General features: G+C 44.5%; 1 protein-coding gene and 1 non-coding gene across 2 annotated transcripts; both read left to right on the top strand.

Annotated features, from left to right (window-relative positions):
* Window positions 1–1,729: 1,729 nt before the first annotated feature.
* Window positions 1,730–7,533, top strand: LOC106613461 (DNA methyltransferase 1-associated protein 1; the record flags this gene model as incomplete). Its single annotated transcript, XR_014378945.1, has 8 exons — window positions 1,730–1,992; window positions 2,248–2,418; window positions 2,632–2,780; window positions 3,901–4,086; window positions 4,346–4,396; window positions 5,138–5,210; window positions 5,606–5,898; window positions 6,228–7,533. It is a non-coding gene; the product is annotated as a DNA methyltransferase 1-associated protein 1 (transcript).
* A 264-nt stretch (window positions 7,534–7,797) lies between these two features.
* Window positions 7,798–10,472, top strand: LOC145850186 (uncharacterized). Its single transcript, XM_082956595.1, has 3 exons — window positions 7,798–8,073; window positions 8,293–8,930; window positions 9,148–10,472. The coding sequence occupies exons 1-3, from the start codon at window positions 8,065–8,067 to the stop codon at window positions 9,494–9,496; spliced, it is 996 nt and encodes a 331-aa protein (XP_082812721.1). The 5' UTR covers window positions 7,798–8,064; the 3' UTR covers window positions 9,497–10,472.
* The last annotated feature ends 5,940 nt before the right edge of the window (window positions 10,473–16,412 follow it).

The following is a 16,412-nucleotide window of genomic DNA, read 5'->3' as shown; positions in this document are numbered from 1 at the left end:
TTAACTCGTGTGTAGTCTTAACATTGTCAGTATGTCAACATCCCTCGTCTACTGCTGTCTTGACTAGTTCTTATTGTTTTATTTCACTGTAGAACCCTCAGTCCCGCTCAACTTGCCTTAGATAGCTCTTTTGTCCCACCCCCCTCACACATGGGGAGACCTCACCTGGCTTAACTGGTGCCTCCAGAGACAAAACCTCTCTCATCGTCACTCAACGCCTAGGTTTACCTCCACTGTACTCACATTCTCCCTTGTCTGTACCTTATGTCCTGAATCTATTCTACCACGCCCATAAATCTGCTCCTTTTATTCTCTGTTCCCAACGCACTAGACGACCAGTTCTTATAGCCTTTAGCCTTACCCTTAGCCTACTCCTCCTCTGTTCCTCTGGTGATGTAGAGGTTAACCCAGGCCCTGTAGCCCCAAGTACCACACCTATTCGCCAGGTGCTATCATTTGTTGACTTCTGTAACTGTAAAAGCCTTGGTTTCATGCATGTTAATATCAGAAGCCTCCTCGCTAAATTTGTTTTATTCACTGCTTTAGCACACTCCGCCAACCCTGACGTCCTAGCCGTTTCTGAATCCTGGCTTAGGAAGGCCAGCAAAAATTCTGAAATTTCCATCCCCATCTACACCATTTTCCACCAAGATAGAACTGCCAAAGGGGGAAGAGTTGCAATCTACTGGATACATAGTCTGCAGAGTTCTGTCATGCTATCCAGGTCTGTGCCCAAACAGTTCGAGCTTCTACTTTTAAAAATCCACCTTTCCAGAAATAAGTATTTCACTGTTGCTGCTTATAGACCCCCCTCAGCCCCCAACTGTGCCCTGGACACCATATGTGAATTGATTGCCCCCCCATTTATCTTCAGAGTTCGTACTGTTAGGTGACCTAAACTGGGATATGCTTAACATAACATGAAGCCAAGATTCAACTCTTCGGCCTGAATGCCAAGTGTCATGTCTGGAGGAAACCTGGCACCATCCCTACGGTGAAACATGGTGGTGGCAGCATCATGCTGTGGGGATGTTTTTCAGTGGCAGGGACTGAGAGACTAGTCAGGATCGAAGGAAAGCTGAACGGAGCAAAGCACAGATAGATCCTAGATGAAAACCTGCTCCAGAGCGCTTAGGACCTCAGACAGGGGCGAAGGTTCAACTGCCAGCACGACAATGACCCTAAGCACACAGCCAAGACAGCACATGAGTGGCTTCGGGATAAGTCTCTGAATGTCCATGAGTGGCCCAGCCAGAGCCCGGACTTGAACCCGATCGAACATCTCTGGAGAGACCTGGAAATAGCTATGCAGCGAAACTCCCCATCCAACCTGACAGAGCTTGAGAAGACTTTTCTATGCAGAAAAACCCTGCATTGTTGAGTTTGACTAACTTATCCACAGACAGTCTTTAGTTTACATAGCTAGCTAGCTAAATTACATGGATGCTGATATGGATACTACACCTGATTTTGAATGATCTGCATGCTCACCCTCAATCCCTCTATTCCAGAAAAAGTCCAAGAAAACGACCGAAACATTGACCTTCAAGAGACCAGAGGGGATGCACAGAGAGGTTAAATGCCCTGCTCTACTCAGATAAGTAGGAACCCTGTTTGACCCAAACGTCCCGTTTCCAGCTGGCCTGCCTCTTGGTTTGAGCATTAACCTAGCTTAGTACTTGAACACTGATCCCTCATAGAATTTGATGTGATTTAAATGTTTTATTAATTTATCACTGCATTAATAAGGCTTGTCATTTTATTAAAGTATACTGACCACCCCCTGTCTCTCAGCAGAAATGCTCTGCTCCTGCTGCCCAGCGACACCACTCAGGGCTACCGGACGGTGAAGGCCAAGCTGGGCTGTAAGCCGGATACAACCCTGGAAATGGATGCCCTTCACAAACACTGCCCGCCAACACGGAGCCATCTTCCACCACTGGAGACGCATGGCAGAGGAGCAAGGACTACCCCTTCGCCCACTTCAACAAGGTAAATAGAGGGTTCTCTCTCTCTCTGCCGTCATTCTCACTCTCTTTGTCTCTGTCTGGCTGTTTATTTCTCTGTTGTTCTCTCCATCACTGTTGGTCTCACACACTCCATCTCTCTACCTCTCACCTCCCCCTTTCTCTCTCCCCTCCCTCTCTCTCTCTCCCTCCTCCGTCTCTCTCTTTTCCTCCCCCCCGTGTCTCTGTCTCTCTCCCGCTTTCACCCCGTTTCTCTCTCTCCCCCCCTCCCCATCTCTAGGCAGTGCAGGTGCCAGTGTACCCGGAGCAGGAGTATCAGATGTATCTCCATGACGACGGCTGTACCAAAGCAGAGACGGACCAACTGTTTGACCTGTGCGAGTGCTTTGACCTGCGGTTCATCGTCGTCCACAACCGCTCCTACCATCAGCGGAGGCTATCTATGACTGACATTACACACACACTTTAAATACTTCATTTGAATCCACAAATCACATCGCAGTCAGGAAGGATTTAAACATTTAAAAACGTTTCAATTTGAATATTGCCATTTTTTAAAAGCACATTTTGGAATGTGATACTTCATGAAATACAATGTCTTTCCATTATAATAGACATTCCGTAAACATTCCAGGAATTTGTGCTTTCAGAAACGTTCAACAACCTGAAGGAATGTTACTACAACATTTGTGCACACTGAGCAAGGTCCGGGCTGCAACATGGACAGAGCCCAAGATCTACATATTTGTTGCGCGTCACGAGAGTCGCAGGAAACAGCAGTTGCAGAGACCATTCAACCGCACGCCTGATCAGGTTAGCAGCACGCACCTAAGCATACCTACACAGGAGTAGCTGTGAACTGGACATGCTACCTTGTCCCGGACCTGCTGTTTTGGACTCTCTCTCTACCGCACCTGCTGTCTCTAACTCTGAATGATTGTCTATGAAAAGCCAACTGACTTTTACCGGATGTGCTACCTGTCCCAGACATGCTGTTTTCAACACTCTAGAGACAGCAGGAGCGGTAGAGATACTCTGAATGATCGGCTATGAAAAGCCAACTGACATTTACTCCTGAGGTGCTGACCTGTCGCACCCTCTACAACCACTGTCATTATTATTTAACCCTGCTGGTCATCTATGAATATTTGAACATCTTGGCCATGTTCTGTTATAATCTCCACCCGGGAAAAGCCAGAAGAGGACTGGCCATCCCTCATAGCCTGGTTCCTCTCTAGGTTTCTTCCTAGGTTCTGGCCTTTCTATGGAGTTTTTCCTAGCCACCGTGCTTCTTCATCTGCATTGCTTGCTGTTTGGGGTTTTAGGCTGGGTTTCTGTACAGCACTTTGTGACATCGGCTGATGTAAAAAGGGCTTTATAAATAAATGTGATTGATAGAACGTCAGAGACAGAGGTGCCTAAGGAAATGCTCAAGTCTGACATGTTTTCCCTCCCTGGCTGGACCATCGACGCCACCTCCACTTAAACTACTCCTTTAATGAACTGCATCATCATCCAGCCGTGGAAGACCATATCCCATGAACTGCCATCTGGCTGGCAGATTTTTTTTCTCCCAATTCTATTTTTTTGTGAGGTTCTGTATGAAAAGCGCTATTCAAAAATAAATCTATTATTATTAAGACAATTCCACTGTTAGTGTTTTGAAGGTGCAGCTTATTTCACCTCCTGTTCTTATGGATATGCCTTTTTGAGCTTCTTGTCTCGATTCCCCAGTTTGGATCCAACATTTTATGCTGTGTTATAGTCCAGGGTCGTATTCACTAGGGCAAAAAAAATTTGCAACGGAAAACCAAAATAAAATTTCTTAGTGGACAAGCTCAGATAGTACCTCCCTGTTTCAGTTCATTGTTAATTTTTGTCCTGATGAACATGACCCAGCACTCACGTTGCACTTCCCCGTTTTGCCCTGCAGGTGGAAGAAGAGGAGTATCTGATGCAGGAGCTGCGGAAGATTGAGAGCAGGAAAAAGGAGCGTGAGAAGAAGGCCCAGGTCCTGCAGAAGCTCATCACGGCCGCCGACACCAGCACAGAGATGAGACGTGCATAGCGCAAGGCCAGGAAAAAGAAGCTCCTACTGAAATGAGAGACCGTGAAACCGGTAAATCAACCATCACCCCCCCATGCTTTTGTAGAGATCTGAGAGTATCTGATAGTTGTGAGAAATATGGTGAAGGACTCCACCTTGCCCTCCAATAGGCCATGTGCAATTCTCAACTCCTATCAATATTTTTTGGTGTGTGTGGTTACGATTTCAAGTGTGTTTTGCATTTAAAGGACCCCGATGCCACCCTGCTTTTTAAAAAAGTTGCTAAGTCTGTCTTGCTCACCTCTCTACTGTCTCCGTCTGTCCACAACAGGCTGTTCCTGAGATGGCAGGCATCAAATTCCCTGACTTCAAATCAGCTGGAGTCAGAGGGTAAGCATGGCCATTCACTAAAACGATCAGTTGCATATGATTTATATATAGGAACTGCATATGGGTTTTGCTTAGATTGTTCCCCTCCTAAATATCATCCTAGGACCTCAACTTTACAAAAGGCCAATATAAAGCACTCGTCTCAAACAATCAATTTGAGATGGTTTTGGAAAACTCTCCAGCAACGTTCCATTTTTATAAGGGTCCAAAAGATCCATTTATTTTACTTTAAGTCACCGGTCTAGCATGCGTGGTCTCATAGCTTGTGATGTATGCTGAGAGTGGCTGGAGCATGTTAGACCTGGCCCTAAGTCCCAAATGGCACCCTATTCCCTATGTAGTGCACTACTTTTGACCAGGGCCCATAGGATTCTGGTCAAAAGTGGTGCACTTTATAGGGAATAGGGTGCCATTTGGGAGGTGGGACACAGTCCTAGCTCTCATTAGCAAAAACCATGATTTATGCCGTTTGTGGCGCACTAATATCTGTAAGACGTAGCAGCAGAGGGAGCTTATTCATCTGAAAGACTGATGGGGAGCCGTTACTCTCTATGCAAAATGCATTAGGGCTAAAGGAGTGGAGCTCTCCTCAGATAATCTGTCAGATAGACTCGGCCGGATAAATACATTTTGATCGGCCCCGCTGAAGTGCATTTCATACGAATAAACCGCCAGAGGTGAGGACGTTTATCCATATATTGCTGACACCCCCGACTTATTGTGTGTGTTACAGATGAAACTGCCGAGCTCGGTAGGCCAGAAGAAGATCAAGGCCATTGAGAAGTTTGTGACGGAGCGGGAAGTGGGTGAGTGCACATTTACCACCTACCACCACCATATCCTAGGACTAAATGATACGGAAAGCAAACCAAGGCACTATCTCACACAAGCTATAGAAATAACATCTACCACACCAATCTGAATAGAGAAAACAGAAATCAGAAAGCATTGACAAAAAAAATTGGCTAAACCTGTAAGAGAGACCATCCCAAAAATACCAACGCACTCTTACCAGGTAGTGGAGTTACAACGCCTTTTGAGTTTGCATATCCATGTAGGAATAGTAAAACAAGGCAAACTATTTGGTTACTGACAATGCATTGCGGTTTCACACAACCTAAATCAGGGCTCAAAGTGGTACGCGGGATACTTTCTGCGTGTTTCTAATTCCATCTTTCCCTACTCTGTTCTCTCTGTGTAGACCTGAACCCCAAGCCCACGGAGGAGATGGTCCAGATGTTCAATGAGCTGCTCATTGGCATGGTGCTGGTCTAGGAGCTGAAGCAGGCCCATGGTAACTGTGAGTACGAACAACAGATGCCCCGCCACTTCTACAAGGTCCTGCTGCTGAAGGCTGGAGGAGGGGTGGGCCCTGTCAGGCCCCCAGGGGGATGAGGACTGGGGGGCCTGGAGGTGCCCGGCCCCGATGACATCAATGGGGAGGCCAAGGAGCAGATCATCGACGTGGTGGGAGCCCCACTCACCCCCAACTCAGTAAGTCTTTTAACCCACCCCACACACACAAACCTGGGTTGTTTTCATTAGGCACCATACGGAATAAAACGGATATAAACGAGGAGGGACTACCGGAGCTTGTCCTATGAGGAATGCCTGTTTTCGTTGTCCGTCGCTATACGTTCTGATATAGTGTACCCTAATGAATACAGCCCGGCTGTCTAACAGGAGTTGGCTGAATAGAACTTGTCAAAGAGAATACATTTAGGTAGTGTTCCAATGGGCACTGTCATAGTTGCATGTGAAATTATGCAGATATGTTCTGGACCAATGGCTGACAGCGTTTGGTGTATTCTTTGTCATTCCAGCATAAACGCAGAGAGTCCGCCTCCAGTTCCTCGTCCATCAAGTAGGTGGAGAAGCTTTGACGTGGAAAATGAGCCCTGGGGTTTTATGTGACTGAGGAGGAAAGGAGAGAGGATGAGGTCACATCCCACCCTGGCCTCAGTGGAGTGGCCTGTAGAGCTGAGGGTTGGAGAAAGGAGGAGGGTTTGTCATCCATCACATCACCCCCCGACAAATAACAAATAACCAAGCCCCCCCCCCCCCTAAATGTGACTGATGCTCCTGTACAATAACCCCACCACCCACCACCACCCCAGGCCCAACATCCACTCTCCCCTTTACAGCAATATCATGACAAATACAACGACTGACATTCCTTTTCATTACTCTTCCTCTCCCTCCTTTGTGCAGGCTGAGATGAGGCCAGATAAACTGTAAATAGCCAGACCGAGCTAATAGAGCCATGGTGGAGAGATGAGTCTACTGTCTATTTGAGATTGAACCAGGGCCTGTTTTTCCAAAAGCATCTTAAGGCTAAATTCTAACAATTTAATTTAGCCTTTATATGCTTTTGGGAAACCAGGCCCATAAATAAGGGCAATCTCTGACCACAGTTTCATCATGCTGTTTTGTTACCTGGGTTATGTCGTTTTGTGTTCTCTCTTAGTGGAGGCACCCCTGTCATTGCATTAAAAGCAGCAGCCATGGAAAGTGCCATTTCAGATAAGTCAAAAGGTTTTTGCTTATCTTGGCTTGTGGGAGAGTTTGATCAAGCTAAGATGGACTGCTGTCCTCACTGAATCAGAAAAGAGTTGAAAGCAACCTACAAGATTGTCCAAATCAATAAACCTATTTTTTTCCCCCAAATTGTCTTGTGTGTTCTAATATCTCATTTGTAGCATAGTTCTCTTATTGAAGTCTTGCTAGAATCGGTGTAGTATAATGGGTCTGTAATCAGCACATAAAACATCTAAAGGCACGAGCTTGAAACTAACACCAGAAGATCCGGCATGGGGTGGAACGAGATTGAGAAGACAGCGCAGAACAGAGTGTGACCGAGAGGAGTTGAAAAGTTGCTTTTCAATGTCTTTACAGCAATGACAAAAAAAAACGTATTTTCAACGTGTTGTGCTCATAGACCCGTCGCTTTGCCAGGGAGCATCCCTGAGTACTAATCGGTCTAAATTTAAATCATGCTCTGCAGCAGTGATGTAAGATTTATTCCGAAACAATTAATGTTGAAAATAAATGTGATGTAAAGCTGTAAGATCATGACATGTTGGCCTTGCCTGCCATTCCAGTTAAATTACAAAAGAGTTCATTAATATGTTAATTAGGCCATGTTATTTTTTTGTTTACGCTGGCCACTGGAACAGCATTAGATTTCTCATAATATTGCTAATTGCATGTCAATGATGCTATTGAGCTCATTTGGGCATGAATGTGTACGCAAATGTCACGTAAAAGGGGTTGGCTGGTAAAGTATGCGCGCATCTTTGAATGAGAATTATCGATAGTTTAAAAAAATATATATATTTGGGGAAGATTTTAATGATTTACATAGGGAAGATGTTAATGATATCACACAGGGATAACTGCATAGCTGAACATATTAGAAAACTCAGTGCAAGAGCTGAGACCGATAACGTTTATAAGGTTGCGCATTGAAGTGGAGGCAACGCCACTATTCCATGCGCTCTTTTATGACGTTTCATTCCAGAATCTGTAGGTAGTTAAACTCCAACAAATAAATTCGATAGGCTATCACTTGGATGACATTTCAAACAAGATCTTTCATCGCAGACTTCCATTCAGCGCAAAATAAGATTTATCCAAACTTCTCAACAAAGGAATTCAAAAATGGGCAACGTGAGTAGGCAAATGTACTTGATCGTTTTTCAGTTGTTGACAGGTTTACTGTTTTGAGGTAACCCTAATAATATTTTTTTTATAAACAATTCGACAGGTTTGGCCTGTAGGCCTACAAAAGCCATCCTTACTAGTATAGAAAAGATTCCCAGAGCCTTTCAAATCATGATGTCCATGTATTTAGAAATTCCAATTGTTAACTCATAACACACTTTTCAGGTTTGGGAGTCCAACCTGTGTGTCCACCCCACAAATCCCTCAGCAATCAGGATGATCCTGAGAAGGGTTGGTTTTCCAGGCTCATCTCAGAAGGCTGTGTGGAGTCCTGTGCTGACCCAGCTGTCCCAGAGTGCTGTACACCATGTGGATGCCAGTGCCAATGCCAGTCATGACCTTTCCTGCCCCCTGACAGTGGAGCTGTTGAAGGCAAGAAATCTTTACATTCCTTGGTTGAAGGATGGTCCTCCTGCCAATCATGAAGTGAGCCAGCTCAAGAGGCCTAAACTGTCATGCCCCAAGTTGACCCAGCTGTCCCAGGGTTCTGTGCAGCATGTGGGGGCCGGTGCCAAAGCCAGTCAGGTATCCTCGTACCTTTCTTGGAAGAGGCTGAAGAATTTTATTGCGGAACAGAAGAAGGTGAGCCAGCCCAAGAGGCCTAAACTGGTCCCCAGCATCAGGGACTCCAAGGACCCCAGCCCACTACGACAGAAGCAGCAGCGACAGAGGAAGAGGCCAGCCGATAAGGTGTATGGCAGCAGGGGGTGCACGAGAGCAGCCAAGAAGGACATCTCTGGAGATCTGGCCCAGCTCAAGCCTTGTCAGTCCACAGGAGACACCTGGAACAATACAGACACTGGGTAAATATCATTACAGCTAATACTGTATTATGGAATTTGTATGATTTTGTTAATTTAATGACCCAATATAATTCAATAGCTCTGGTTTCCCGCGAAGACTAGAAACAAGGTAGGTCCCATACTGTACAATGATAGAGTTGGCTACAACACATACCAGTACAGTATGGAACCAGGCCAGGAACAAGGTGTTATGTGAGGCTGTGTTTGTATCCTATAGAGCTGAAGAACCTCGTCGTCTGGAGGTTATGAAGAACCTGACAGGCCTGTGGGGCAGCACTGGGCAAGGCCAGCCTCAGCCGACTCCACGAGCCAACCGTCTCAGCCCCTCCCTGGCCCAGTACTTAGCCTCAACTGTCACACCGAGGACCTTTGACCTCCAGATAATGGGCATGACCTCTGACCTAATGGACTTCTTGGACATGCCCGAGGAGAGACTGTCTATAGAGCTTTGGGACCTCGGGGAGGGCACAGGGGACCAGCGCTACAAAGCCAACTGGCAATTCTCCGGAGAGCACGGCAATGTGCTGATGGAGGGAATCTGGCTCCAGAAAGACGACAACTGGTGATTTGGAGACCTCAGTTCGCCCAAACGCTTCCTCAGTAGGAAAGAGGAGGGAGCTTATCTGCTGATATTCACTCATTCATATGCACACATCAGTAAAGGCTTTGAGGAAAATAGAAATTGCAATTGGAAGTTCAGTTTACTTTCTGAATTTAAAAGGAATTGACCCCAACCCCGGAACAAATACACACAGGCACACACAAAAAAGAATGGCTCTTGAGGATTGCAGTATCTTATCATTTTGATATACAATTAATATTTTCATTAGCATAAATAGTCAGTCTTGTGTTTTTATTCACCTTTAAAATCCTGCCATGACAACCAGAGAAGTGTGGCATTGTAGGGCTGCTGTGTCTGTGCATTTGAATAGTCTAAAACGTCATGAACTGATGGTGTCACAGGTGGGATCTGAACCCTGGTTTACTGCGTGAGAAACCACCATCTTAACAATTAGGCCAATAGATAATTCCTCCATTACACTGGCATAAGGGCCACTTATAGCAATTCATCTCTACCAGGTATAGTAGGGCGAAATATTTAATAACTGATAAGTCATGTTTCTTCCCTGAAAGGAATATAGATGTGTTGATCCCCAGGATGGGATATATGAGGATGATATGTCCACCCAAGCATCCAGACGCATGAAATAAATTAGCTTCTAAAATGCAATTGATTGCTGAAATTAATGGATTTACGTTAATGATTCTATATTTTATTCGCTTTTATACAGCGCACGGTTATCTTTGAGCTTGTGAAAAAGTGAGTTTGTTTCAGTGTCAATTGGCGCTTTTTTTACTCATTCATCTAGAGTGTGCTATTTAAATGACTGATTTAAGTTGGGGTTTTGGTTAATTCAGATGGTATTTACAGTGCCTTCAGAAAGTATTCACACCCCTTGACTTTCTCCACATTTTGTTGTGTTACAACCTGAATTTAAAATGGATTCATTTGAGATTTGTTTTGTCACTGGCCTGCAAACAATACCCCATAATATCAAAGTGGAATTTAGTTTTTAGAAATGTATACAAATGAATTAAAAGTGAAAAGTTGAAATGTCTTGAGTCAATAAGTATTCAACCCCTTTGTAATGGTAAGCCTAAATAAGTTCAGGCATAAAAATGTGCTTAACAAATCACATAATACGTTCCATGGATAAGTTCCATGTGTGCAATAATAGTGTTTAACATGATTTTTGAATGACTACATCATCTCTGTACCCCACACATACAATTATCTGTATGGTCCCTTAGTTGAGCAGTGCATTTCAAACACAGATTCAACCACAAAGACCAGGGAGGTTTTCCAATGCCTCACAAAGAAGGGCAACTATTGGTAGATGGGTAAAAATTTTAAAAAGCAGACACTGAATATCCCTTTGAGCATGGTGAAGTTATTAACTACACTTTGGATGGTGTATCAATACACCCAGTCACTACAAAGATACAGGCGTCCTTCCTAACTCAGTTGCCGGAGAGGAAGGAAACCGCTCAGGGATTTCACCATGAGGCCAATGGTGACTTTAAAACAGTTACAGAGTTTAATGGCTGTGATAGGAGAAAACTGAGGATGGATCGACAACATTGTAGTTACTCCACAAGACTAACCTTAATGACTGATTGAAAAGAAGGAAGCCTGTACAGAATAAAAATGTTCCAAAACATTCATCCTGTTTGCAATAAGGCACTAAAGCCTTCCTCTCCGCATTTATAAAATTGCTTATTCCAGTTACTAATAAGCATGAACCCCATAAGAAAAGTACTTTAAAAACTGTTAAATCCCCATGGATTGATGAGGAATTAAAAAAAAGTAGAAAAAAAATTGTATGGTTGAGAGGGACCAGGCAAAAGAAATGGCAAATTAGTCTGGCTGCACAGCTGTCACTTGTGCTCCCTCTCCTGCCTCTAGGTCACCAGGCTGCTCGTTATGGCGCACACCTGTCACCATCGTTATGCGCACCTGGAAGTCATCAGACTCACCTGGACTCCATCACTTTCCTGATTACCTTCCCTATATGTCACTCCCTTTGGTTCCTTCCCCAGGCATTATTGTTTCTGTGTCATGTCTGTGCGTTGTTCGTGGTTCTTATTTTGTATTATGTTGAGTTAATTTATTAAAACACTCACTCCCTGAACTTGTTTCCCAACTCTCACCACACATCGTTACAGAATAACGCCTCACCTAAGGGAACCATCCTGACTGGCTGAGTTTTATTTTATTTATATAATAATTTTTTTCTTCGGTGGGAATGACATCGGGTCCGGGAGCCGCTACAGACTCATGCCTCAGACAGATCGCCAGGCTCCCCTGCCTCCGCCGGCTCTCATGCCTTAGCCGGATCACCAGGCTCCCCTACCTCAGCCGACTCGTCTGGCTTTCATGCCTTCGCCGGATCGCCAGGCTCCCCTGTTTCCACCGGCTCGTCAGGCTCTCATGCCTCAGCTAGATCGCCAGGCTCCTCTGCCTCAGCCGGTCTGTCAGGTTGCCATGCATCAGCAGGGGTGACCGGTCTGCTCCTGATCCCCAGGACATCCCTTTGGTTGGCGTCCTGCGGCTGGAGCCGAACGCGCCGGGGAGGGGGTACCGTCACGTATGCTCTCTCTCTAGGTCACCATGCTCCCGCGTCTCAGCCAGACCGACAGGTTTCCCGCGCCTCAGCAGAGGTGACCGGTCTGCTCCTGATCGTCATTTTGGTCAGCGTCCTGCGGCTAGAGCCTCGCGTCGGAGGGGGTACTGTCACTTGTGCTCCCTCTAGGTCACCAGGCTGCTCGTTATGGCGCACCCCTGTCACCATCGTTATGCAGAACCTGCACGTCACCTGGACTCCACCACTTCCCTGATTACCTTCCCTATATGTTACTCCCTTTGGTTCCTTCCCCAGGCGTTATTGTTTCTGTTCCTGTGTCATGTCTGTCCGTGCTTGTTATTTTGTATTATGTTGTGTTTATTAAAACACTCACTCCCTGAACTTGCTTCCCGACTCTCAGCGCACATCGTTACAAAAGCTGATCGGCAAATGTACTATAAATTGAGAAATCATGTGACTAAAATAAGAAACTGTATTATGAAACAAATGACACAAAGAATGATAGTAAAAAGCTTTGGAGCACCTTAAATTAAATTTTGGGCAAAAAGGCAAACTCAGCTCCATCATTCATTGATTCAGATGGTTCATTCATTACAAAACCCACTGATATTGCCAACAACTCAAATAATTTTTTTTCATTGGCAAGATTAGCAAGTTTAGGCATGACATGCGAACAACAAATTCTGAACCTACACATCCATGAATAACTGAAAATATTATGAAAGACAAATGTAATTTTGAATGCTGTAAAAGAGGTAAAAAAAATGTGTTGTCTATCAACAATGACAAGCTGAGTCTGACAACTTGGATGGAAAATTACTGAGGATGATAGCGGACTGTATTGCCACTCCTATTTGTCATTTCTTCAATCTAAGCCTACAGGAAAACGTGTGCCCTCAGGCCTGGGGGGAAGCAAAATTAATTCTGCTATCCAGGAATAGCAAAGCACCCTTTACTGGTTCAAACAGCCTACCAATCTGCCTGCTACCAAGCCTTAGTAAACTTTTTGAAAAAATGGTGTTTGACCAGATACCATGCTATTTCCCAGTAAACAAAGAATCAACTTTCAGCACGCTTATAGGAAAGTGCACTCAACATGTAGGGCACTTATGATTGGCTGAAAGAAATTGATAAGATAGTTGGAGCTGTTTTGTTAGACTTCACTGCAGCTTTTGACATTATCGAACATAATCGGCTGCTGGAAAAACATATTTTTTATGGCTTTACATCCCCTGCTATAGCATGGATCCGAAGTTATCTAACAGAACACAGATGGTGTTTTTTAATGGAAGCCTCTCCAACATAATCCAGGTAGTCAGGCATTTCCCAGGGCAACTGTCTAGGCCTCTTCATTTTTAAATCTTTACTAATGACCTGCCACTGCCACTGAATAAAGCCTGTGTGTCTATGTATGCTGATGACTCAACACTACACACGTCAGCCCTCCACAGCAAGTGAAAAATCACTGCAACACTTAACAAAGAGCTGCAGTCAGTTTTAGATTTGGTGGCAAGTAATAAACTAGTCCTAAATATTTCCAAAACTAAAAGCATTGTATTTGGGACAAATCATTCACTAAACCCCAAACCTCAACTAAATCTTGTAATTAATAATGTGGAAATTGATCAGTTTTAGGATACTAAACTGTTTGGTGTAACCCTGGATTGTAAACTGTCATGGTCAAAACATTGATGCAACAGTAGCTAAGATGAGGAGAGTTCTCTCCGTAATAAAGCGCTGCTCTGCTTTCTTGACATTGCCATCAACAAAACAAGTCCTACAGTCCCTAGTTTTGTCACACCTGGACTACTGCCCAGTTATATGATCAAGTGCCACAAAGAGGGACACAGGCAAATTACAGTTTGCCCAGAATAGAGCAGCACGGCTGGTCTTAAACATTCACGGAGAGAACAACAAGATGCATGTTAGTCTGTCCTGGCTCACAGTGGTGGAGAGATTGACTGCATCACTACTTGTCTTTGTGTAGTTTTGACATGTTATTAAAAGCACAGAGCTGTCTGTTCAAACGACTAGCACACAACTCAGACACCCATGCATACCCCACAACACATGCCACTAGGGGTCTCTTCACAGTCCCCAAGTCCAGAACAGACTGTAAAAAGTACAGTACTACACAGGGCCATGACTACAGGGAATTCTATTGCACATCAAGTAACTCATGCAAGCAGTAAAATCAGATTTTAAAAAACAACACCTTATGGAACAATGCGGACTGTGAGGAGACCCACACACAGGCACACACACACACACGCCAGAGCATGCACTCTACACGTGTATGTATGGTGCTATTATAAATGTTGTATTTTACATATGTAGTGGTGAAATAATGTTATATGTACTGTGTTTTATAGAATTTTTGTTTTTTTTTTCCATCATTTGTTTGGACCCCAGGAAGAGTAGTTGCTGCCTTGGCAGGAACTAATGGGGATCCTTGATAAATACAAATTCAAAGTAAAACTGCAAAAAAAATGTGGCAAAGAAAGAAACTTTATGTCCTGAATACAAAGCGTTATGTTTGGGGCAAATCCAACACAACACATCACTGAGTACCACCCTTCATAATTTCAAGCATGGTGGTGGCTGCATCATGTTATGAGTATGCTTGTCATCGGCAAGGACTAGGGAGTCTTTTTAGGATCAAAATAAAAGTCCAGGCAAAATCCTACAGGAAAACCTGGTTCAGTCTACTTTCCAACAGACACTGGGAGACAAATTCACCTTTCAGCAGGACAATAACCTAAAACACAAGGAGTTGTTTACCAAGACGACATTGGCACCCCAGTGGTGGAACACGCTCCCTCACGACGCCAGGACAGCGGAGTCAATCACCACCTTCCGGAGTCACCTGAAACCCCACCTCTTTAAGGAATACCTGGGATAGGATAAAGTAATCCTTCTAACCCCCCCTTAAGATTTAGATGCACTATTGTAAAGTGGTTGTTCCACTGGATATTATAAGGTGAATGCACCAATTTGTAAGTCGCTCTGGATAAGAGCGTCTGCTAAATGACTTAAATGTAAATGTAAATGAATGTCCCTGATTGGCCTAGTTACAGTTTTGAGTTAAATCGGCTTGAAAATCTATGGCAAGATTTTGAATTCAGGCTGTAACACATAAAAATGTGGAATAAGTCAAGGGGTATGAATACTTTCTGAAGGCACTATAAATACCATCTGAATGGTTTATTTCTAACTGTGTGTGCGTGTGTTTGTAATCATGCCATATGCTTTTCATTTGGAGGAACCTGCAGGTGTTGGACAGGAGAGAGCATATCTGAGGGACTCACAAGCTGTTTTCAGTGGAAGGAGGTGTACATTGCCCCGAGATGCTGATCTGGGGTCAGTTTTGCATCTTCTCCACTAATGGTTACGGTTAGGATGGAGGAGGGGGTGGGGGGGTGTGATCCTTGATCTGTACCTAGGGGAAACTTCATCCCTGAGCGTGGGAGGTGGTGAGAGGCGGGTAAACATGGGTAAATGGATTCCTGGTGTCTATATTTCATGTTGAAAATTGGCTCGTAAATCCACTGGTTTTGATCTATGGAACCCTTCGCCGCTTGAAAAAACCTCCGTAAATGTGTAATTTCTCCCTTGACGGAACACAGACGAGAAGCGATCTTTCTTATTTTCTCTCTCTCTCTCTCTCTCTCTCTCTCTCTCTCTCTCTCTCTCTCTCTCTCTCTCCTCCTCTCTCTTCCATCCCCCTGTATTCAGTGGAGCGCTAGGCTCATGTTGGATTAATGCTCTCCTTTCCTCTCTCTCCTTTCATGCTCTTTTGATATCTTCTTTTCATCACCGCTCATCCATTTATCAAACCTGCTACTATGAGAGTGACTTTGCTTCTGAGATGTAGAAGGTGTGTGTGCTTGTGTTTGCATGTGTGGTGTGTGCGTGCACACACATGCGAGTGTAGAGTATAAACGCAGACATGATATTAATAAAAAATATATATTAATAAAAAAACAGGTCGAAGATGGGTAGGTGGGATGACTCGCTACTCATGTGTGAATGATAAAGACTCCCAACCAAATCCATCTGGATCAGCTGTAAGCTACACCACACGCTCCTCTGCTCCAGTATGTGTGTGCTCGCGAGCGTGTGTGTGAGTCCACGTGTGTGGTGGTGATGTGAAAAGCATGAGGCAGAACTCTATGGCTGAGTGGTTTATAATCTAACAGCAATGGCTGTTAGGTGATGGGAGGCAGATGGGATCTCTTTATCAACCCGTGGACTACGCCTTTAATCAGGGCCTAAGAGGTGTGAGGGGGGTTTATCATAATTGAACTGTATCCTGGATAATCGTACCTATATGTCA

The sequence above is a fragment of the Salmo salar genome, chromosome 10 (assembly GCF_965601325.2).
Source record: "Salmo salar chromosome 10, fSalSal1, whole genome shotgun sequence".
In the NCBI taxonomy this organism is placed as follows: domain Eukaryota; kingdom Metazoa; phylum Chordata; class Actinopteri; order Salmoniformes; family Salmonidae; genus Salmo; species Salmo salar.
Note: the sequence above shows the minus strand (reverse complement) of the source record. Positions and strands in the feature narration are given on the sequence as shown.

Coding starts and splice junctions, on each gene's coding strand:
- LOC145850186 (XM_082956595.1), top strand. Junction 8,931..9,147: donor TGGAACAATACAGACACTGG/GTAAATATCATT, acceptor TGTATCCTATAG/AGCTGAAGAACCTCGTCGTC.